The sequence below is a fragment of the Electrona antarctica genome, assembly GCF_951216825.1.
Source record: "Electrona antarctica genome assembly, chromosome: 9".
Taxonomy (NCBI): domain Eukaryota; kingdom Metazoa; phylum Chordata; class Actinopteri; order Myctophiformes; family Myctophidae; genus Electrona; species Electrona antarctica.
In genome coordinates this window covers 35,342,812-35,367,902 of record NC_136790.1, presented here as the reverse complement: position 1 = coordinate 35,367,902, position 25,091 = coordinate 35,342,812, and the positions used below count along the sequence as shown (strand labels likewise).

Here is a 25,091-nt window from a genome sequence, read left to right as displayed (position 1 = left end):
TTATAACATCATACTATATAGCTATAGTCAGTCTATGCTATGGTACAGTAGCCTATGTCATTTTTACATGGTTTAACATCATAGTAGCCTATGACCTTGTACATAGTTTAACATCATACTATTTAAAAATTAATAGAGAACCTGTTTGCAACAAACAAACCTGAATTAATGCCTGCAAAAAGCTCTCTTATTAACCTGATCTCAATATATCATACTCAGGTCCAGAGAATCAAGCAGGAAGAATATGCAAAGTTTTGAATTTGTACATTTTAATAGTGTGTAATTTTGTAGAGATATAGGTCAATGGGCAGCTGGGCTTATCCGAGTGCATGCGAGACGTGTCAAAGTCTCCTCCAGCCCAGCCAGGTTGAGGCTCCTTCCTACTACTTCATTCATTCCTGCCCGTGCAGAATAGTAGAGCGAAAAGACGCTCTCTGTTCACAGTCGCACACACGCTACAGTGCTACACTGTGACAACGCGCTGTTAAAAACGGATCCACGCCAGGAATATGAGAGGTTCTTGCCGGCCAGGAGGAAACTCACAAAGCAGGGCAGGTAAGATGTCAATGCAAAATTGTTTCTCTGATGTTATCATTAGACATTTGGATGAGACGGTGTGTGTTGGTAGAGCGGCCAGCGAGTTAAGTCCCTTGCACGGTGCGTGGGAGTAAACAAGACTGTGTCACGTAGGCGCATGCACAGGACAAAACGACGAGGACTGCACGGGGACGATCGGCATTCGGCACTCGAGGGTTTATTAAGGAAAATTACGTTTTAGATTTGAAGAGAAGCAATGTTTACCTAAAATATGCAAATAAAACGTGGCTATGTTAGCTAGCGTGTCCTTATTTTCCCGGATTTATATTCCTGTAGCACGGTGTCGCTTCAGCTCTGCAGTTTATGGGTTGCTTCAGGTCGTGTACTGTAGCCTATTATTTATTTAACTGACTGTGTAATGTAGCCTAATACAGCTACCATCGCTTTTAGTATACATCATATCATTTAATGACGTTTCTTGTGTTTTGGTCACATTAGGACCATATTATTAAATGTCCTGCAGCTCCGGGTGGGTTGTTGAACTTGCACACATGGCGCTGCATGTGGTAGTTTGTTTAGGGGGTGTTTATAAACATGGGCGGTTTGTGTCCTTGGATTAAATGTGCGTTATGTGCCTCTGCTTTGCATATCAAATCTGGGTGGCACTTTACTTGGAGGTTTGCAAAAAGGTTTGTGCCTTATTAATAAAACAAATTATTATTCATAATATTATTTTTGCGACCATATGAAACCTTGCGTTTTTTGTCACGCCATGTCACTCGCAACCGCAATCGTCACTCAATCTGTCACTCACAATCGAGTCATGAGCCCAGTGATGATTGTGAGTTTGATTGAGTCGTGACATCACTATGACATAATCAAGGATGATAGTAAAATCCCCATACATGGGGAAAGCCCCCATATATTGTGCCAAGGTCTCGTGACATCACTATGACGTCACCAGGGATGATAGTAAATCAGGGATCATATCATAGTAAATGCGACCTGATGTCCCAATTAAGCCCATAGGCCTATATGGAGATCCCTGATATTAAACCCATATGTTAACTATGAAATCTTGCGTTTGTCACTCAAAATCCCCATACATTTATCACTCAAAATCCCCATACATGAGTTCTGATATTCCATATGTTGATCCTTGCCCATCCATCCTTCCTCTTCGAATCAATGTCTCCCTTTTGACTGATACCTGTCCATTTAAACTCTAGACGAGCCCCCAAAGTTATCTGTGCAGCCGCGCCTGGCAGCTGGCGAAAACTAGAGTTCTCAACATGACCGAAAATTAAGGCCCGGCCCTACCTGGGCCTTCATCAAACCCTGTACATTCAAGACGCTGCCACCCTTAGATCTCCATATATGGAGCTGACCTGTTCTGACATTCCATATGTTGGTCTGACCTCATCACACCCTGTACACTCAAGACACACTCCATATATGGCCAGTGCACACGACCTCTCCCTTTAAATAGGGTGAGGTCGCTTCTCACCCTCAGGCGTCTTATTGTCAAAGCATGCATGTTGCTATGGTAGAAACGGTTGTTGAGAGGCTGCATGGTTATGGTGCAGGTGGACATTGTGCCCGAAATGTTCATGCCGGTTTCTGTAAATTTGGTTACACCATTTTATTTTTTGGACAAGACGATTAGGCTGTATACAGACAGGCCTATGTTTTAATTAACCAGTCAAAACATAACTAAGCCTATGTTTCTGGTGAAACATACTTAGGCTAACCCCTTTTACTTTCTGTTGTGTATCCCGTATCCTTCACCTAGCCATAAAACTACAAAGCAAGATCTACATTCAAACAACTCATGTTTAGAAATTCTTCTGTACAGCTTTTCTGGGTTAGTGTGACTATAGTGACTTTATTTTTTATTTTTAATCCTTTATTTACCCAGGGTAGTAGCTGAGCACAAGTGCTAATTTTCAGCAACGCCCTGCACATAGAAACACACACACACACACACACACACACACACACACACACACACACACACACACACACACACACACACACACACACACACACACACACACACACACACACACACACACACACACACATAAACATCTCAAATCCCAACGTTTTATTGTTATTTGAAAATCAGGATGAGTGGCTCCTAATAACTACAATAGCAAAGTTATTACAACATAGGCTATAGTTGTGTTTGTTTATCTTATGCCTTATGACTAAATATGTGTGATGTCATGTTTCAATAGAAGCCTTAAGGGCCTTGCAAACATGAAGCGAGGAACGCAGGCGTTGTTGCCTGGATCAACACAGGTCTCCTCCAGGTCTGTTGAAGAGGGAGGGGCGCGACAACGCAAGCGTAAAAAAAGAAGCTAAACAGAATCCAGGTCTGGTGAGTCGCGCGCGCAACAAATTCACGGGACCGCGCTCACGTAAATACGCTTGCGTTGTCGCACCGCAACTTCTCCGAGCAAAAACGCAGGTCTCATTGAAAATTAACTATAGGCCCGTTTGCAAGGCCCTTTAAGGAGAGCAAGGTATTTTATTCTTAGACTAAAGTAATGCTGTGTAGGATGTAGTAATAGTATAGTGGAGCGGACAGTAAAGGTGGTTGCACACTGGACGCGTTTTTCAGAAAACCGATAAAAAATGCCGCTAAAAATCAGAAAACGCGTCCAGTGTGCAGGCTGTTCTTTGGCTGTGCATCTGCCCCTTGAATTATACAAGATAAGATAATGCACAAAAACACTCAGGAGTTGACAGTTTTCTAAATGCTGTGCATTTGCATCAAAGTTATTTATTTTAAGTTATTTTCTTAACCAAATGAAAATGACTTGTGTAATATCTGCTCATGTTTGTCACAAAAACATTTCCATAGATAGATGATAGTTCAGCTGCATCGTCCAAGTGTACCTAGATGGCCCATATAGCTACAGCAGACCTAGGACAGAGATATTTTGTCGTGTGTGAGTTCCACGGTGACTGCATGCCCGATGCCCCACATGACATTCACACATTATGCCAGGGTTGTTGGAAACTCTGCCATCTGCAGGCTCCAATCTAGTAAATCCACTCTAGTCTCTCTCCCTCTCTGACGCTCTTGCCTCCTCTGTCCTCTCCCCTTCTTCTACATTAGATCCAGTTTATCCACCTGTCTCTTTTTAACCCCCCAAAATCAGCCTCCCCTTCTCCCTCATCCATCCATCCATCCATGAGACTCACTCGATTTCCGCTTCGCCTTCCCCCTCCCTCTATCGTTGCTCTGCTCTATCTGGGTGAAAGTTCAACCACATATGCAGAATCCCATTACACCTAATACAGGCTTCAGACTGAGATTATGTTAATACATGTTGTATGTTTATTGTATGCAGTGTTTGTGTGCATATTTGCAAGCATCTATTGATATGCCTGGAAGTGGTTCACAGATGTTATTCTTGTGTTTGAGTTTGCATACGTACTGTAACAAGGCTCTGTAGGATGGTGACCTTTTCTTCCAGACTAAATTTGACCGCCTCTAGTCTCATTCTCTCATTTCTTTGCAGTAAAACAGAACAAAAGTTCTAACTCCAAATAAATGTAATCTCTGGTTACGGCCCTCATATTGTCACATGGATTTAATAAGACTAATTGATTGGTTGGCCAATCAGGAAAGCCGGTTCCCAACCTTTTCGGTTCTTGGAAACCGTTGGTTCGCTGCAACACCCCCCAGATCATATGGGACACACACAAATCTGAGGCTGTTTGGTCAGGTGGCGCCCAAGTTATGCCACACACGCGCGCGCGCATTTTGTGAATTGACAGGCAGGCAGGCAGATCTGTAGGCCCCACTTTTGTGTTTTGCCCCAAAGTAGAAAGTGCAATTTAGCATTTTATGTACATATAGCACTCTATAGTGTACACTCTTATAGTTTTATTGTACACATATTCTACCGGATCCTTAGTTTGCTTATGAGGACCTAACCCAATATCCCATGAATGAATGAATGTAAAGCGATTTGAGCACTTAGAAAAGCGCTATAAAAATGCAATTCATTATGATCCTTGATGACTATTTGTATGTATTTGATGTATTGTGTTCTTGCTTACTGTAAATCTGGATTAATTGTGTCTGCTAAATTGTAAGACTGACCCTCTTCAGAGAGGCTTTTGGTGGCCAGTAACCCAGGGTTCATGTTTGGATCATAATCCAGCTGGAATCAGAACTGGTTAGGTCAGTTGATTTTTTAATATATTTTCTTTGGCTTCCACCTTTTTAGTAGTAGACTGACGGGAAGTGTGGAGAGAGATGGGGGGTGACATGCAGTAAAGTCCATCGGTATCAGGAGTCGAACCCGTGGCACACTGCCAAACTAGATTACCAGCCAAGGTGCCCAGACAGCTACACCAGCTGCCTGGACTGATTTTTTTAACCATGTTTGAATACTTTATTAACAGTTTGCCAAAATAAATACAGAGGTACAGTTATACAATGCTAAAAGGGATAAAGGATATTATGTATTTGCATTGCATATCTAACTGGCATTTTGGTGATTCACACTCTCCCTCATGCTCAAAGGTTGGCAGAGTGTCTCAGTGTTGGCATATAAGTATAGGCTAATACCTTGTGGAGGTGCTGGTGTGTGAGGAGGATTATGATTAGAATTATGATGAACTGTCAGGTGAGAGGGCCGGTTGGATCAACAGGTTGACGTCTGTCCGCTTTACATGGTTATATATATATTCATAATGATAGCATAAAATTAACATTAACACATTAATTCAGTGTTTCTGCAATAAAGTAAACAACACACACACACTCGGAAACACTCACACACATGTGTAGGTAGTAACTGTTGCTATTTTTCATTCGTTTTATTATTACCATTTCAAATAAAGAGAAATGTATTGTTGTACCCTCACACCATTTTTTGAGGGGCGCTAGCCCTTCCTATATACAGCTTTAACGATGCTTGTTTAAGAAAACGCCATAGACAATAAAGAGAAATGTAATGTTTGTTTTGAGGACTAAAACAAACATTAGCACCCGTTGCTTAAACAAACATTATGTTGTAATTGATGTTGTAAGATGATAAGAGTGCCCCTCACTTCACACAGGTGTGATTTTTTAATAATACACAATTACACAATAATACATCAATTTAAGTACTGCAATGTCCACTCTCCATTGGACAATTTACATTAACATACTAGTAACTAGTGCATGCTTATTGACAGGTCAAACATGCCAAATAAACAGAGAGAAAAGTATATGTCCTTATCAAGAGTAGGCCTACTCACCACACTACACTGGCCAACAGTGCCACCTGGTGGTACACATTTGACACTATTGCAATAGAATCTATTGCAATCTATCTATCTATTTAGATGATCTATTGAATAGATCATCTAAAAGACATTGTACTAGACAGAGGCCTAAGTTTTGATGCAGGAAGGAATACAGTAAATCAGTAACACTCATGTTGACTATATCATGTCACATTCAAATGTGAAAATATCAGGGAATCAGTTATTTTTGTGGCCATGACCACACGGCCAGCTATAGGCGCTATTTTATTTTGTCATGTATTAAATTGAAAGTTGTGGTGGTGCCATGAAAAGATCCCAGAAGTGCGAATTTAATCATAGACTGTCCAGTGTCTGTCCATGACTGCGACCTGAGCGCCAGGGTCAGCTTGTTTTTCTCGCCCCCCTAGTGGCGAAAAATAAAACCTCTGGGAACTCAGATTAGGGTCGGCTCCGGTCGGCTCGGTTGCTCAAAATGTCTCAATTTACAACACTGGACGCTCGAGTCGGAGCCAATAGGACCCCGCCTCCCTCCCCCAAAAAATAATTTGAGCCAGTAAGATATCTCCCTACAAAAATCGTCTGCCAATTATTATTACTTATAATAATAATAATAATTATATTGCCGTTATGTTGTATTCTTGTAGATCTATTCAATCTATAATAGAAATTCAGCTCTGATATTTGGTGAGCATAACTATATTTTATTATGCAAAAGGTCTTTGTCAGAAGTGGGATTCGAACCCACGCCTCCAGGGGAGACTGCGACCTGAACGCAGCGCCTTAGACCGCTCGGCCATCCTGACTATGGGACCTTATGAACGGACAGTCATCACTTGAATAAAAAGCGATTACATTTTACACAAATTGTCTTATTGCCATACTAAATTATTACCATACATACACTAGATTAGAACAGAGTAGATTATTAGAAAAACGTTTTTCAACATTTTTCAGGCCAAGGATCCCTTGGCTGAGAGAGATGAAGCATGGATCTCACTCACTAAAGAGGGTTTCATAGACTTGTTTGACAGGCTGACAGCGCTATCATCAGTGTTAATGTAGCTCTACCTCTGGTATAGCTTTAATACCGTGGACCAGAGCTAGTCTTAATGTTGACTAAATACAGGTTTGTTGCGTATTTGTGTACACATGGTCTTTTCAATTTGTTGCTCTGATATTTGGTGAGCATAACTATAATTTATTATGCAAAAGGTCTATGTCAGAAGTGGGATTCGAACCCACGCCTCCAGGGGAGACTGCGACCTGAACGCAGCGCCTTAGACCGCTCGGCCATCCTGACTATGGGATCTTACGAACGAACAGTCATCACTTGAATAAGAAGCGATTACATTTTACACAATTTCTTATTACCATACTAGATTACCATACACTAGATTAGAACAGAGTAGATTATTAGAACAATGTTTTTCAACATTTTTCAGGCCAATGATCCCTTGGCTGAGAGAGAGCTGAAGCATGGACCTCACTCACTACATATCTATACAATTGTTTCGTAGATTTCAAAGAGGGCTTCATAGACATGTTTGACAGGCTGACAGCGCTATCATCAGTGTTAATGTAGCTCTGCCTCTGGCCCATACTCCATAGCTCTAATGCCGTTGCAATGCCGTGGACCAGAGCTAGTGTTAATGTTGACTAAATACAGGTTTGTTGTAGCCTGGATCCAGCCCAAAGACCCCGCCCACTCTCTGAGTGGACTGAGCTTCAATAAAGCTACAGTCTGATAATCAGGCTAGGTTTGTTGCGTATTTGTTTACACATGGTCTTTTCAATTTGTTGCTCTGATATTTGGTGAGCATAACTATAATTTATTATGCAAAAGGTCTTTGTCAGAAGTGGGATTCGAACCCACGCCTCCAGGGGAGACTGCGACCTGAACGCAGCGCCTTAGACCGCTCGGCCATCCTGACTATGGGATCTTACGAACGGACAGTCAGTTCAATAAGAAGCGATTACATTTTACACATTTTTTCTTATTACCACATAGGCCTACTAGATTATTGCCATACATAGCCTACATAGTACATACATATAGTACATATTATTAGAACAGAGTAGATTATCATCCATATGACAGGGTTTTCAATTTGGCTATGTAAATCTGCTTTATCTGGCAGCTCCATTTGCGGCGTTTCTAATGTAGTGGTTAAGGCACGTGAAACTGCACGGGTTGTTGTTTTTGAGGAGTTTATCCTTAGAGTATAAGAGTTTATTTGCTTTCACAGCCACACTCCCCACGCCCTCCGGATTTCTGGGTCGGCTACAACATTGGCTACACATCCTCGCCGTCTCATTTGTGATTGGTTACAGTCACAGCAACATTCACTGCCCATGTGTGTTGCATGTGTTGTGAAGATGTAAAAAGCTGTTTTTGTATATTTCCAGTTTTACACCTTACCTTGTTGTATAGCATTACGGTAATATTTAATTAATCTATTTAAAAACGGATACTTTGGCATTTGGTACTATGTTTAATCACCAATTAGACATTCGCAATGTTGTGAAACATACGTGTGCCTTTGCAGCTAAATAAATAATTCATACGAATTAATACATAAATCAAGAACCTGCGACAGCCGACAGAAAAGGACATAGCGGGCCGCCTCCATTGACTTCTGTCTATAGAAGTGTCTATTTGTACGTCTCTAAATGTTTTGATGATTTGAACATGGTGGACCCTATTGGAAACAAGTGTAATGCTTAATTGGGTCGTCCACTCACAGTTAACAGCCTTTGTATTGAGTTTGTGCTTGAAATGTACTGTAATTCTGCAAACTGTTAATAAATTCTTCAATCAATCAATCAATCAGTTAAATGGATAAAGTGGCGCCCTGAACTGAAGCTCTATTATATCGTATTACTTTTACGCCTCGGAATATGAGGTAAACGCTTCACGCCTTGCGCTTTGTTGGGTGCCATTACGGTAACGAGATAGCGCTGTTTCTCAGCTGATATGACATCCACAGAGTCAGACTAGTGACACTGAAGACAGCTTCAGCCGGCTACTACTGATGCTAGGCTGCGGCATGGTGCAACTGCAACAACCAACCAAGACGTTATGATGGAGACATTCCCATGCGAACTGACCCAGAATCCGTTGAGGAAAATCTGGATGCCGTGTAAAAAAAACGGGCTACCAGAAAAGCACATATCTCAAAGAAGGGGTAAGGCGAGCTCTGTAATTCACTTGTCTGGCCGCATCATGTACCACAATGCATGTGATCTCAGATATCTGCCTATTTAATTATATTGTATTATTGTTCATAATAATGTATTCGTTTTTTCTGCATTTGGAAAAATGTCTTTGTTTTTCGAGGCCACTCGTCCATGAACTTTGAAGATGGCTTTACGCGCGGCGAGGTGTTTGCAGCGTTGCGCACTTGGGGTTCAGCGTGCTCCTGGATTTTGGGGGTAACGTTAGGCGTACGTACAGTGTTGCATAATTTTTTCGTTTGTCTCAGTCGTTTGTCTCAGTCTGGTCTGTGAAAATGATATACGGTAATGTATGAAGCCACATTTATTTAACAACACTATTATGGCAACCTTACCTGAGCGCCTTTAATGTAATTTAACAAGATGACACGCGCATGACTTACAGCCATGCAGTCAGTCACCCGTGACCACAAAACCAACTTACAGTATAGCCTACATGGCCAGTCTATATAAAAAAAGAGTGGTCACACTCAAATTGGGTTGGGGTAAAATTGGTTGTTTACTCTAGCTGCTAACTCGCCCGGGCGTACAGCCGGGCGTACAGCTGGCGGAACTGCGCGGCCTGGTACTCAGTAAAACTATGCCTGAACCTAAACTTATTTCTAACCTTATTCTCAGTAAAACAAAATAAAGAATACATGAACCGCGGCACCGAGCGGTCGGCGGAAAAATCGAGGGGCGAGATGGTTTAGGGGCGACCGTACCTTGGCTTTTACCGATGTGATTGTGAGCAATGAGCATTCATTTAAGAAGTGACTCGCACACTGTTCATATGAGCTGCTCTTAAACCTGCCAGCTGAAAAGCGTCCAAACTACAATGGCATCGCGTGCATCACTGGAATTCAGGTGTTGAAACTAGTGGGCTGTATAAACTGATTAGGTAGGATGTTAGTGCATCCTCGGCGTGTCAATAAGAACACTCGGATTACAGATAAACATCCATAACAAATCTCTACATATATTACAAACAATAAATCTTAGTTGACCATAAAACTGAAACAAATGAACTTACAAATCGTCATTGACTCAGTCAAAAGGAGGTGTTTAGTTCTGTCAAACAAAACTGAACGTGAACTCTCTGCAGAGCAAGCTGAACCTACTAAATTATAATTAACAACACAGGTGTCTGTAAATTAACTCTCATTAAGCCAATCAAATGCCCTCTGCGCATGCCAAGGCAGCCTAATGTGTCTTGGCCTTTCTAACATCGGGTTTGAGGTCAGGTTTGATAATCATGTTTCAGCATTAAATCTTGTATGACAAATTGCACACTGACAGGCAGTGGTGCCAATGCAGCAGTCCAGTTTGATCTGTGGTGATGCAGCATCTTCAGATTCTTCAGTCTCTTTCTGCTGAGTCAGCAGCTCTCAGAAAGCCCACTCTTTAAATGCATTTGTTTTGCCCAACTTGCTTCCAGCTGAGTTCAGTCTGAGCTATCATGCAATACAAAAACTCCTTGAGGTGATTGTTACTCCTGCTGAAGTTGAACAGGTGAACATCTCAAGCTTGCCAGTAGGAAACTGTCCTCTGGTGGTGAAGTGTTTTATATTAGAGTTATTTTTTGTTCATGGGTTTTTACCTGTTTCCATGCTCTCTGTGGTATTAGTGCCGGTCATTAAAGACAAAGTGGGTAAGAAATTGCTTCTGAGCACCTTTTATTTTGGAGTGCTGCTTTTTCCATTTAGTTTTAAAGCTGAGCACCCACTGCCTAAAACAAAACCTGCTTTTTCTTTCTTAAAGGACCACTTCACCACAATATTTTCCTACTCAGTCTGTGTCTCATAGGAGGGCTGTGGGCTGTTCAGAAACCCGTCCACCAGTGACATCATTGATGGGGAATCCAAGCTAATAGAAACTGCAGGCTTTCTATTGCTGAAAAGTTGCAATGCGAAAATGGAAGCCATCGTTCTCACGATAATACAAATCTAAATATTTTATTTAAAAAAATCTTTTTGCCTAACGATGATGTCACTGGTGGACGGGTTTCTGAACTGGCCACAGCCCTCCTATGAGACACAGACTGAGTAGAAAGAAATTGTGGTATTTTATCATGAACATTAGTGAGGACCAATTATATGTCGAAAAGTGGTAAAGTTGTCCTTTAAGCTTTGTAGAGTGCCTTAATGTGGAAGGCATTCAACAAGCTCTTTCACTGAGTCAGTGTTTTCCAAACTTTTTTGGAGAGTCACATTAATCAAGTGTATATATAGGCAGGCAGTATATAACATTTTTTTAAATGTACAGAAAACGCTCAATACTGCAGAAAACTGTTGCGCCCTTTGTTCTTTGTTCAGGGTTGACTGCAGATGTGTGGTCTCAAAAACATTGCTGCATAAGATATCAAGGAAGGATTTTTAAATGCTCATAAAGTGCTCTGTGCTCATAGTGGGGGGTGAATAAAATGAGCAAATGTTTCCTGGGACCTTCGTCAGTGCTATATCTTTTCTGGAATATATTTTCTGGAAGAGGAACCTCTTCCAGAAAACACTCAATGAGTCAATGCCATAATTTGCTTTGGCACTATATACTACATATATACATATACTACACTATATATGGCACATCATCGTTAGGCAAAAAGATTTTTAAAATAAAATATTTAGATTTGTATTATCGTGAGAACGATGGCTTCCATTTTCGCATTGCAACTTTTCAGCAATAGAAAGCCTGCAGTTTCTATTAGCTTGGATTCCCCATCGATGATGTCACTGGTGGACGGGTTTCTGAACAGCCCACAGCCCTCCTATGAGACACAGACTGAGTAGGAAAATATTGTGGTGAAGTGGTCCTTTAAGAAAGAAAAAGCAGGTTTTGTTTTAGGCAGTGGGTGCTCAGCTTTAAAACTAAATGGAAAAAGCAGCACTCCAAAATAAAAGGTGCTCAGAAGCAATTTCTTACCCACTGCCCCTAACAACAATAGAAGGTACTGTCCTAAAGGAGGTCAGTGACTTCAAATACCTGGGCGCATGGGTCGGCTCCACAGAGAAGGACCTTAAAGTGAGGAAGGCACTTGCCTGGCGAGCTCTTAATGGCATGACCAGTGTGTGGAAATCCAACCTCCCTCGACATATTAAGATCAGTTTCTTCTCTGCTACCGTGGAGTCTGTTCTCCTCTATGGCTGTGAATGCTGGACACTAACACATGCCCTACAGAAATCCCTGGATGGGTGCTACACCAGAATGTTACGTCTGGTACTTAACACCAACAGGGACGAGCACATCACCAACAAGCGTCTGTACGGGGCATTACCAAGTGTAACAGAGAAGATAGCAGTAAGGAGGATGAGACTAGCTGGCCACTGCCACCGACACCAAGAACTCCCGGCCAAAAAGCTTGTACTGTGGGAACCGACACACGGGCATCGATCGAGAGGACGTCCCTCACCTACCTACGTGGACGTACTAAAGAAAGATACTGGCGCGGAAAGCACAAAGGAGCTGGCCAGATGTATGGAGAACCGAGATGACTGGAAACGCCGATGGAAGGCTCGTCTGAGGACGACGTAGAGAGATATACTATAATTGTGTTGTACGATAGATAGGCTACTGTTATATCTGTGGTGAAGTGCGGTTGTAGGCTACTGGAAGTAGTGAATCCTGGCTGTAATGTCGGTGTTTCAATAAAATAAACACTGAGGAGAAAAGTTGTGTGCAGACCTTTATCCTTTTAAATTGTCATTTTGTGTCCTGCACTGGCAAGGAACAGAATGTGCACAACCCACTTGTTTTGTACAGGCTACTGGAAGTGTCTCCTAGTCAGACACATTATGAATAAAAAATCACACCCGTGTGAACTGAGTGGTGTAAGGTTTTATATAGCATGATCAGCTGTGGTCTGACGTAATGTCTGACGTAATGAAATCACACAAAATATGTTAAGTAAAAAAAGCTATCATTTTTGATAAATGTATGTATCACACCCGGATGTGATTTCACAACTGGCTTTTTTTGCGCAGAGAAAATGACCACGGTTGCTACGGTCATCCAGTTCACCCGGGTGTGATTTAATTACGTCAGAAATTATTTTGAACATAGCAACCATGGTCATTTTTTTATGCACACAAAAGCCAGTTGTAGGAGTGGTTTACACCACTCAAAAAAGCCAGTTGTAGGAGTGGTTTACACCACTCAAAAAACAACATGCAATATACATTTAAATACTGTATCAGTAGTCCAGATAGTCTATATACAGGTTTAATGTTTGAAACGGAAATGGTGGGCATTTTATTTTTAAGTTTCAGCTTGAAAATCGCATCCCTCCAGGCTATGGGGCCTCCAAGTCTGTGACTTCCTCTCACGTTTGTAAACAAAGTGACAGAAAGACATGGGGCAAAGCCAGGGGATTATTTCTAACCTATACACAACCTATATACATATTTTAGCGTGATGATTACGTTTAAAACGAGGAATACACTGTCTGGATGTCTCATGAGATTAAAAACGGAGTAGTTCTTTAGTGGAGGAGGACAATGAATAATAATAAAATGTATTTATATAGCACCTTTCATACATAAATGCAGCTCAAAGTGCTTTACAGAGCAGAAAAAATAACAAAAACAAGTAAAACAAAACAAAACGACGTTAAAACAATAGCAAAGAGCATAACACAGTGTCAAATCAGGCAAAGGCAGTGGTACAAATATAAGAACAGATATCTTAAAAAAACTCAACTAAAAGCAAGAGTGAAAAGGTGAGTCTTAAGCTGTGTCTTAACCCATTCTGGACGGGATTCCCTTTTGGTGTTTTAACTAAGCATTATGTTATACTTTAGCTATTTAAAAATAGCAGATCTACAAGCTCATAGCGAGCTCATAGCGAGCTTGTAGGTCTGCTATTTTTGAAAAATCGTGAAAATGCGGCACAAATCTTTGAATATATATTCTTTCAGAAGGCTTTTTTTTAAATTTCGATGTCAGGTCTAAATAGATGAAAGATGTCTATAGATCAATCAATGGGAATCAAACTGGTGAGCTTCATTTTTATTGGCTTTTATTGATGTGGGCCTCGACAAGTCATCACGCAGCACATTTCGTTTTCAGGAAGAAATTAAAAAATCACACCCGTGTGAACTGAGTGGTGCAACTACACATTTATTGTTATAGTTACTGTACATTAGAACCAGGAAAGCATCTGTGTCAGATGTCAGTGACGATGTCAGTGACGTCACATACTAACCATAGCAACCATGCTCGTTTTTTTGGTTGCTAACCATAGCAACCATGCTCATTTTTTTGGTACGAACAAACACGGGTACACGGGTACAAAGCCAGTTGTTGGAGTGGTTTGCACCACTCAAAAATATTTGTATGAACACGAATTTTCCAATTTTTTTGGCATCCATTGTTAGGTATGCCCATATGATGACCACGGATATGGTCAAAGTGTGAAAAACGTATTTTTCATTTCACTACACCTTTAAAAACGCCTTTGACAATGAAGGGAAAATGTACGTCATCTTGTCCCTAACACAAACATTAAATGCCATTAACAATAAAGAGAATTTAATGTTTGTATTGACACCGTTTGTCACCTAATCAACATGAGTTAGACTTTAATATATTAGCGCCCCTCACTTGTTTACATGGTCATGTTTCACCTTGCTTCACCTTGTTTTCTGAACTGGTTGATAGACTTCTGAGCAACTATACACAAGCCTCAACAAATGGTGACTGTACCTTTCCCAAGTGTACTAAGAACTCATTCATTCGGACAGTCTGCCTTCTCAGTAAAGGGGTCAAAGCTTGCTTTAGAACTCTTTGCATACGGTTCTAAAACTAGAGGCGGATGGTAATGTGTTTTACAGAGGACTCAAACCATGGTTGAAATCAAATAAAAACAAACTGTGCAGTATTTTTGAAGTTTGTCAAGCTGTTTTTCTGTTTTTCTTTGATTTCTTTTATTGTCTCTGTTTTTGTTATGTATTTTTGTTTTCTTGTATTCACATTTATGTTTGATTTCTGTTTCATTGTTCGTGTTTCATTTTTTGAAATAAAAACAAAGTTAAAAAAAAAAAAAAAAAAACTGTGCTGCCTTACATGTATAGTTTCTGACTGGTTACCTGAATGATTATGTCTACTTTTGTTTTGTTTCACAAGTAAATGTAATGGGTACGATTTTGATGTAAAATATTACTAGTATATATATTTTTTGCTCGTGATGATATACAAAATCAGGCCTACTTTGTGATTAATAGTTGCCCTCCCAGTTTTGTTACCGCCTTGAAATTGTAACTTAACTCTTTACTCTACTGTAACTCTTTACTCTCAAAAGGACTTGTAGATATTCAAGCACTCCCGCGGTATATTGTAATATTGACAAAATCATATTGGTTTTTAATTTGGTGTTGTTTTCTCATGTAAGTTTAAGGTATTTAGCACTTAGATCCAGAGCACAAGTATTGCATTGTATTGTAATACACAACAATAACATTGAACTTGAACTTTATCCCACACCAGGGACTGTTCACTCTGTTGCCTGGCAGAAGGTATCGAAGCATTGGAAGTAAAGCAGCAAGGTTTTCCAAGAGCTTTTCCCCCAAGCCATTAGACTTTTGAACAAGTGCAATATCTCCTAACCTCCCCCCCCCCCATATGCTGCTGTAAGGACTCATATCGTGCAATATCTGTCTCTCTATGAAATAATGGTGCTTATTTTTTTTTTTAAGTGGATTTTAGATTTTAATAGTATTTTAGTTCTCTTTTAACTATCATACTAAAAGCCAGTGAAACGACATTTCGTTCTCTTAAGCATTTTATATATCTACTGAATGACAATAAAGTTATCTATCTATCCTATACCAGCTCAATATCACAGTACTGATGTGACTCAACAGGCTGATTTAGTGTGTTCTGCAGCAGTCTGACTCACATCCACGCAAAACAATACAAAAAGAAAAACAACTCTTGAAGTTGAGGTCAATAACGTTTGACTGACCATCTATGCAAGTTTAGATTCAATAATTTGGGAAATGTTGATTGAACCTCTCTTAATTTAACCTCTTTCTATTGTTCTTATTAAGTGCCCCTCTCTTATTTCTATTTCTCTTTCTCTTTCTTTCCTTCTCTCTCAGTATGTATGACCAACTGCCCAACACTCATTGTGACAGTAGGACTACCGGCCAGAGGGAAGACTTACATTTCAAAGAAGTTGACTCGTTACCTAAACTGGATAGGTGTGCCAACTAAAGGTAGGCTTACCAGTTATACTCACAAGCAAGTGATGATTAATTTCATATTTTGATTTATGCAGTAATGCAAAATGTGAAATATTTGTCTCTGCCCCTGTCCGTCCGTCTGTCCAGACGTGTGCATGTGTGTCTGTGGGCAGCTAATGTCCTGCACTGTTGGACAGATTGGAATGACACTTTGTATGCACACTCCCTGGAGGCCAGAGCAAAACCTCTGCAAATAATAATAAGAATAATAATTCTTCAACCGTAGATCGTACTGTCAATGGCCCGGTTTCCCAAAGGACACATGGTGTAAGAGGTTAGAGGTATGGTGTGTAGAACATGCTCAGATGCCCTCTAGGCCGCACACAGAAGCCTGTGAACATGGACATTCCGTGCATAAATGTGCCACGCAATGGTAGGCCTCAGGCCTGGTATGGTAGGCCTCAGGTCTACCATTCTGAAATTTCATTTAACTGCTGGACAGCTGACAGTAGGCTCTCTTTACTCTTAAAAAAAACAAATATATATATATATATATATATTTTTTTTTTAATGTGTGTGTATATATATATATATATATATATATACACACATAAAAAAAAAATATATATATATATATATATATATATATATATACTTAATACTATAAAGATTAAAGCGAGCCTACTGTCCAGCAGTCCAAATATTATTAAATTAAATTTCAGAATGGTAGACCTGAGGCCTACCATACCAGGCCTCAGGCCTGAGGCCTACCATTGCGTGGCACATCTATGCACGGAATGTCTATGTTCACAGGCTTCTGTGTGCGGCCTAGAGGGCATCTGAGCATGTGCTACACCATACCTCTTACACCATGTGTCCTTTGGGAAACCGGGCCAATATCTTTTCTCCCTGGATTCCTTGGATCATGACGCAACATATAGGCCCTGTTTGTGCCAGATTACATTTTCTGCCATTTTGCGTTATCTTCAAAACACACTTTTTGCTACTACTCCTACAGATTTTGTCCAAAACTCACACAAATCAGATTGATCAGATCCCATTCCCATCAGAACCCAATTCCAGTTGCCTATGACTGAAGTTTGCAGGCCCTGGGTAGGCAGCCTGGCCTGGCAAGGCCAAGGACGGGGAGCACACTTTTCTAGTTGTTGTTGAGCACACTTTTCTAATTGTTGTTGTTATTATTATTATTATTATTATTATTATAATATCTTCTGCAGAGTTCAATGTGGGCCAATACCGGAGGGAGTGTTTGAAGATCTACAAGTCCTTTGAGTTCTTCCAGCCAGACAATGAAGAAGGCCTCAAAGTTAGACGGTGAGTCTGGTTTCTTTGTTTTTTTTCATGTATTTATTTTTCCATAAAAAAGAGAGACAAAACACGTCTTCCCTGGTGCTTTAGATTAGGAACCAGGGACATGTGTATCATGTCAGTATCATATCATTATCATGGTCAATATCATGTCGTGTCATGGTCAGTATATTATGCCAGTATCATGGTCAGTATCTGGGGTGCACACAAAACCAGAGTAATGTTAAAATGACCCCAGAAGTGTTTTAAATTAAATTACCCCTTTAATTGCACATTCATTACACACTATTGCAGTACAAGACTGAAATATAATAAATTAAGAAGCAAATACTACTACTACTACTACTACTATACTACTAATAATAATAATAATAATAATAAGTAATCCATCCATCTACAAAATTCAAAGAATTTCGTGTTCAATGATTGCCCGCTTATCTTTTATTTCTTTGAGCTTATTATGTGAGACATGGTTTTATTCATGGCAAACATTTTTTTATTTGTCTAAACCCTTGTTAATGCAAGATTGTGTCATATGATTCTGTATAACTACTGTAGGCCAAACACAGGCATTGTTAACAGATATGCTTGGAATTTGTTTACAGATTTGTCCACCCAATGGAGAATTCAACAGAAACTCCTGACTTAAAACAGGGGTTTTCAACTGATTATGAACCAGGGACCAACACCCTGACTAAGAATCAACCTAGGGACCACTGTTGTGTTGGGTGGGGGGATATGGGCGTGGTGAGGGGGAAAAAGATCTTGAAATGAAACATTGACTGTTAACTGATTCATTGTAACGTATGTATGAGCGAGCAGACATATGTTGATGTATTATATGGACACATTTCCTAATAATGGTGACTCAACCAGTCAATCTGGTACACTTTCCCTTGAAAGTCTAACTCCCTTTTCTCTGGAAGTTCTTGACATCCGACTTCCCAGTAAATTACGACATTGACGTGTCATCATACATTACATCATCATGTACAGTGCACATCATTTGTGCAGTTTCTCAACTAGTGGTCGATAAAAACATATCTTCAATTTCCTACATTGCTAAATGCATGGTCAGGGACCACATGCAATAAACCTTCACGGACCACCAGTGGTCCACGGACCACCTGTTGAAAACCCCTGACTTAAAATGTTCAAACATGGGCCTTACTGTATACTTGTAAAGGATAATTAGGTTGGCTTTGGTAGACTGACCATGTGTACATTTCCTTCCACAGCCAGTGTGCGTTGGCAGCACTAAAAGATGTTCGTCAGTACTTGCTTTTGGACGGAGGACAGGTGGCGGTGAGTAGGAAGAATCTAGAATGTTTTATTAACATGGCTATTGGCTAGACTTGCATTTGTTTGCTTTAAAATGTTCAAATCATGTCAGGGAATGAATAAAGTCTGTCTGTCTCAAGTTGAATGGTTGAGTTGAGCTTAATTAAACAACAATACAAATAAATATGAGCTCAGTAGGCTATTTCTATATCATTTTACTTGGGTATATTCAGTGATTTCACTTAATTAAAATATCACTTATTTTTTTGTTTTGTTGTGATAATCCTCCCTACTGTAGAGCCAATCATGACAGTTGCGCGTCCCCCCACTGTAGAGCGTGTGCATGTGCTCATTGTGTTACCGGGGCGGACCGGGGGGATTTCCAAACACCCAAATCACTGAATGCTCCTTTAAACTGAACAACAATTTTCTTAAAGAATGAAGACAGACTCCTCTGAATTGGGCTTGGTGCTCTTTTACTTTTGTGTGACATCTTTTCTGTAATGATAAAAGAAAGGTGTTTAATGCACACTGTGAGAGGAATGAAGCTGCTTCTTATGGGATACATTGATATTCAATGTTTATTGAGACCATTATTATAATTCACTTTATATTATAAGTCATATGCACATTTATCCATTATTCTGTTGTAATAATTAGGATGATCAGTATCACATATTAAGCCCAATGAAATCCTGGTGTGCATCTTCATTGACCTCACAATTCAATTACATTCAACTATTCTATCGTACATGCATCTCAATTTTCAATATTTTTTACATTACTGCTAAAAGCTACTTTTCAGGTAATACAAGCAGTCAAAACATATTATGAACTCTTTTATTTATGAAGTGTATAAATTACAGTATACACGTCACAGCACTTTATAAATAAAGGATAGTTATTATTAATAACTCATTCAATCATAAATATCTTAATATTAAATAAAAAATTGTAAACCAAAATAAATACTGTAAATAGTATAGATCACAAAACAGATACTTTAATGTACAGTAATTTGGTCAGCAGTTGGCACTTATACAACACTTAATACATTTTCTTCCTGTTACCTCAGGTGTTTGATGCTACCAATACAACCAGAGAAAGAAGAGGGACCATAACTAAGTTTGCTGAGCAGAATGGATTCAAGGTATGCTAATCACGAGTGGGCCCTGAGTCAATTCAATCAGTCATCATGACTTTAATGGTTGTATATCTGTGTTAACTCTACCAGGTATTTTTTGTGGAGTCCGTATGTGAAGACCAGGATGTCATTGCAGAGAATATAGTGGTGAGTGATATACTTTTTCTTTGTTTTATTCAAGTAGTGTATAGTGTTACAGTTAGTCATAAAACCCAGAAGTAAGGTTTCAATGGATTCTGTGAATTAGCTCCAGAATTTGTCTTCAGTAGTCCAGGTGGGTTGCCATCTGGGATTGCTGAAAATGAAGTAAGCTTGGCCCCTGGGCGGTCCCTCCCTATTACTGCTTATGACATGATAGTAATGTTTCTATAATGTACATGTGAAACAGTATCAAACATGCCAACTTCCTCTTTCTTTACTCACATTTATTCTTGCCCCCCCATTCATGCTTTGCAGCAAGTGAAACTGGACAGCCCAGACTACATAGATTGTAACACAGAGGAGGCTATTGCAGACTTCATGAAGAGAATCAAGTGTTACGAGTCTGCTTATCAACCTCTGGATGAGATCCTAGACAGGTGGAGACTCCCTCCCTTACTCAAAAACTGCAATGAATGACAGTGACAGTGACTTTGATTGTAACTCAGTTCTCCAAATATGTTCTACCAGGAATCTGTCTTACATTAAGATCATGGATGTCGGCCGACGTTACCTGGTGAACCGTGTTCTTGACCACATTCAAAGCCGGATCGTCTATTACTTGATGAACAGCCACATCTCACCACGCTCCATCTATCTGTGTCGCCACGGTGAGAGTGACCTCAACATCACAGGACGCATTGGAGGTGACGCTGGCTTAACTGCCAGAGGCAAGGAGGTATGTGTTTTTGGTCCGTTTTTGTTTGTTTTATCCCACCCTGCTGTACAGATCTTTAATCAAACCCACTGCACTGTTAAATGTATCATTCTTACAATGGTTTCTCTTTCCTCAGTTTGCCAAGTGTCTGCTCAAATTCATCCATGACCAGGATATTAATGACCTGAAGGTTTGGACGAGTCAGATGAAGAGAACAATCCAGACAGCCGAGGCCCTGGGTGTGCCGTATGAACAGTGGAAAGCTCTCAATGAGATAGACGCTGTACGTCGTCGTCTTCTTTCAGTGTTTGTACCTGGGAGTAAAGACAAACAAAATATTATGCCCATGTTCATGTTATAATGCTCTCTGCCTTTTCCTAGGGTGTTTGTGAGGAAATGATGTATGAAGAGATTCAGGAGCATTACCCTCTGGAGTTTGCATTGAGGGACCAAGACAAGTACCGCTATCGTTATCCTAAAGGAGAGGTGAGGAAATGGCATGCCCAAATGCTTCCATCATGCACTCGAGTGGACATTGTGTTTGGGTCTAATGGGTTTCTTATTTTCTTTCCTCCATCAGTCATACGAGGACCTGGTGCAGCGACTGGAGCCTGTGATCATGGAGTTGGAGAGACAGGGGAATGTCCTTGTCATCTGTCACCAGGCTGTCATGCGTTGCTTGCTTGCATATTTCCTGGACAAGAGTGCAGGTACTAAAAATCCAGTTTTCTTGCACTACACTCTGTTACACAACCCCAATAGCTTGCCTTCACCAGTGTACAGCTATATAGTATATATGAAAGTAAAACATTGCAATAATATTCTGTTTCTGCCAACACAGATGAATTGCCTTACCTTGAGTGTCCTTTGCACACTGTGTTGAAGTTAACCCCTGTGGCCTACGGTAAGTATTTTCTATGCAAAATGTTGTAGTTTGATGAAGGGGTAGCCGGGGTACTGAAGTAAAATACAATACAATTAGCCCTTCACTCCACTCTGCGATGGCAAGCTGTCCTTCTCACCTATTGAGATGCATGTTAAATGACAGAATTTCTCCATATAAATAATCGATCATTTCAGTAGCAAGAGCTTCAAAATGTCTTCTAAATCTAGTCAACAAGGCTTGCAGTAGGCTATGCACTGGACAAATGTGCATGATTTCAATAAACTAGAATACGAGGAAATGTTAGAGGGAGAAATCCAACTCGATAAACTTTAACGTCCGCAAGGTGTTTTCATGTAATGCACGGTAAGACTAAGGTGATTAGTATTATTGCCATCACCTGGGTCGGTGGGTGAGTGTAACTTTCCCGATGTTAAGCTGTGTATGTATTCAACAACACAGCCATGCATTGACAGCTCTGTGGTGACGAAAACTTGCCTGCCCACCTTAGCAACGGTTGCTAAACTATTTGGATTGGCATTGGACAATCGCTTTTGTGGTGAGGTTTAGCGAAGGGTCAATTCCGGTAATTGGAGCTGGTCTACCTGCTATTCTATTGAGAGTGACATTTAGATCCTGTGATCAGGTAGGACCAGCTACTGGTTGCCAAGAGGTATAGAGGGAATGCGTGTGACTGTGACATCATCATACCCGGAAGTTACGCAGGAATGCCTACTGAGTGGCAAAAAACTACTTTCTGGCCTTGACAGCCCATACTGTACATCCAAACAGAAAAGTCCTATCTGATTGCATTACACAACATTAAACAGCGTTAAACTCACTTTGCCACTTGATTTGCCACGCACTTTATGCATGCGCATACCCTCTATTGCATGAAACTCAATTGGAAATAATTCACCAGGACCAGGATCCAATCAGGATCCGGGACCAGGAAGAATCCCTGAAAGTTCTTGCAGCTTTAAGTGGTTAAAGCTGCCACTTAGTGACCCAAACAACAAAATGCATGCTAACCTTTATCCATCTCTAATGTCCCTTTCTCCCTTGCATTGTACCTAGGCTGTAAGGTGGAGCCTGTCTGCTTGAGTGTGGAGGCAGTGAACACACAAAGAGACAGACCAGAGGTGGGTGTCTTACACACATAGAAAGATGCCTCTCCCTGCTGGAGCACCAAATTAACCATCTGCCCATCAGCTCCTAGGTCTCATTCAGGGGGCCTTATCCCTTTGAGTATTGCATCATATACAGTCAGTATTTAGTCTGTGACCTGGCATCCTCCTGAACACAGGGATAGTGGTCTGTGCGGATCCCATTCCCTCTTATTATTGGACAGTAGGCTATAGAAACATTTCATTGCTCCGTTCATTGATGAAACTTGATAAATTCAGTTTTGTCTGTTTGTGTGTCATGTTTGTATGAACATAATGATGATAAGGATAATCTGTGGCTTTTAGTAGCTCATACTACATAACAGAGATCATGCCTTTTGCCTAATTATGTGTAATTATGATTTTGTATTGTTTTGAAGCCATTTCATATAACAGTTTATTTCTCGTATATTATATATTTTTTATTTACCTGTAGAAGTTACAATCTGAGAACACATCTTTGCCTATAATGCAATTTTAAGCAATTTGTGCACAACATATTCATTACAGTAGCCTATTTTGTGTAACAGTCTTTTTCTATTCACGGTTTAAATGCAAACTGTAATAATCTCGTAAAACTTCACTTTATGTAATTGTTCAAATCCAGATGGAAAGAATAAATCAGCTTTTTCTGTTATTTGTTTAATTTGTGTATAGGGTTTAGGATATGTTCTGTCAGTAGCTGCAAGAGCACACACACACACACACACACACACACACACACACGGTGCTTGTTTGTTCTGGGTTGTCTGAAGCAAGGCTTTGATCTATTCTAAGATATCCTTTTTTAAATGTGTGATGTAGATAGTACTTTGACTGACAGCAATTCAAGATCTACACTACATGGACCAGAAGAACCACAAGGCAGCTGTAGCATTTTTAATATTTTGTCAAGTCACCATGACACATTGTTTTATGTTGAATACATTTTTTGTTTTGTCCACATGGTCTGAATGTATAAAATTGTAATACTGTAGCAATGTATAATTTGTTGTGTAAGATTTTGAGTTAGCCACTCCCAATTCTGAATGTTTATATTGATCCAGAATAACCAGTCCATCACTATTTCAGAATGTTGACGTTCAGCGCACCACAGAAGATGCTCTACATACCATGCCGGCACACTTCTAACCCTACCACTTCCCCTCCATTGAAGATTTCACACTGGAACCTCTGCCTGACCAGCCATGAGGTCAAACAAAAAGCTCTAATGGATGGTATTTCCCAACAAAGTATTCCACTTTTTCTAAATGTGATCCATTTGTATGTTTCCTGTTAAGAATTGAACTGTCAGACAGACGTCTCTGCACTTTTGAGAGGACCGTCCGTTAGTGTAAAGCGGAAATCACAAATGAAAGAAATCTTGGCGGACATTAAGCTGTTTTTTCTGTTTTATGATATTTGGAATGTTTGACTAACACATGCTTTGATTGTAGTATTAAAGACTTATTATATTTGTTATGTTTGCTTTTACTCTTTTTTTTGCTTGATGCTTTTTTACTGCAGTAAACCAGAGTAACCTCCGGGGTGGTGGGCAGGCACTTTACCACTGCACCACCCATATTTTTGTTATGTTTTGCTTTTCTGCCTTTTTTATTGATAGTTTCAAGTGGAGACTGACAGGAAAGAGGGAGAGAGAGAAGGGGAGAGACATGCAGCAAAGGTCGTAATGAACGGGACTCGAACACGCAGTCAGGCCAGATTTGTGGCATGTGTCTTTTGTATTCTTTTACTCCTTTTTTTGCTTGGTGCTTTTTTACTGCAGTAAACCGGAGTAACCTCCGTGGTGGTGGGCAGGCACTTTACCACTGCACCACCCAAGCATACGTTAAATCTGTCTTAAAGTGGAGGTGGTGGTTGGTGGACAGTACACAGGATTACTTATTTCCCTCAATTAGTTTTAAGGAAAATCAGTAATCCTGTGTCCCCCATCCTTTAAATATGGAAAAAAAATTCCCCCCCCATTTGTATTTTATTTTTGTCACTGTTTTCAAGGCCTTTATCCACGATGGATAGATGTTTATGATATTAAAAAATAAATACAAATAGCCTAATGGTTTGACATTTTGTGTGCTCTCAGCTCTGCATGTTTCAGTAAATCTGTTGAACATCTCTGTTGGACAATAGACTCAGGTGCGTTATGGGTACAGTAGGGTGATGTCCAGCTAGCACAACAGGTCTATCCCAGCAGGGGAAGTCATGATCACATACAAAACAATGAGCGTCACTTC

General features: G+C 40.2%; 1 protein-coding gene across 3 annotated transcripts; it reads left to right on the top strand.

The window, feature by feature from the left end:
* The first annotated feature begins 439 nt into the window (after nucleotides 1-439).
* pfkfb4b (6-phosphofructo-2-kinase/fructose-2,6-biphosphatase 4b) lies at nucleotides 440-24,319 on the top strand. Of its 3 annotated transcripts, none has more exons than XM_079511170.1 (14): nucleotides 440-555; nucleotides 16,118-16,234; nucleotides 17,440-17,536; nucleotides 18,769-18,835; nucleotides 19,887-19,961; nucleotides 20,046-20,102; nucleotides 20,412-20,533; nucleotides 20,625-20,832; nucleotides 20,948-21,094; nucleotides 21,193-21,297; nucleotides 21,392-21,521; nucleotides 21,653-21,715; nucleotides 22,772-22,836; nucleotides 23,932-24,319. In XM_079511170.1, the coding sequence occupies exons 1-14, from the start codon at nucleotides 510-512 to the stop codon at nucleotides 23,989-23,991; spliced, it is 1,359 nt and encodes a 452-aa protein (XP_079367296.1). In that variant the 5' UTR covers nucleotides 440-509; the 3' UTR covers nucleotides 23,992-24,319. The 3 variants fall into 3 exon arrangements, with proteins under 3 accessions (XP_079367296.1, XP_079367295.1, XP_079367297.1); XM_079511169.1 differs by lacking the exon at nucleotides 440-555 and adding an exon at nucleotides 8,720-8,999; XM_079511171.1 differs by lacking the exon at nucleotides 440-555 and adding an exon at nucleotides 9,233-9,333.
* The last annotated feature ends 772 nt before the right edge of the window (nucleotides 24,320-25,091 follow it).

Bases quoted from the DNA above. Each gene is read 5' to 3' on its own strand.
- pfkfb4b (XM_079511169.1), top strand. From the start codon at position 8,894: ATGATGGAGACATTCCCATGCGAACTGACCCAGAATCCGTTGAGGAAA. The intron at 21,095-21,192 runs GTACGTCGTCGT...GCCTTTTCCTAG, and splicing joins CTCTCAATGAGATAGACGCT to GGTGTTTGTGAGGAAATGAT. The intron at 22,837-23,931 runs GTGGGTGTCTTA...TCACTATTTCAG, and splicing joins CACAAAGAGACAGACCAGAG to AATGTTGACGTTCAGCGCAC.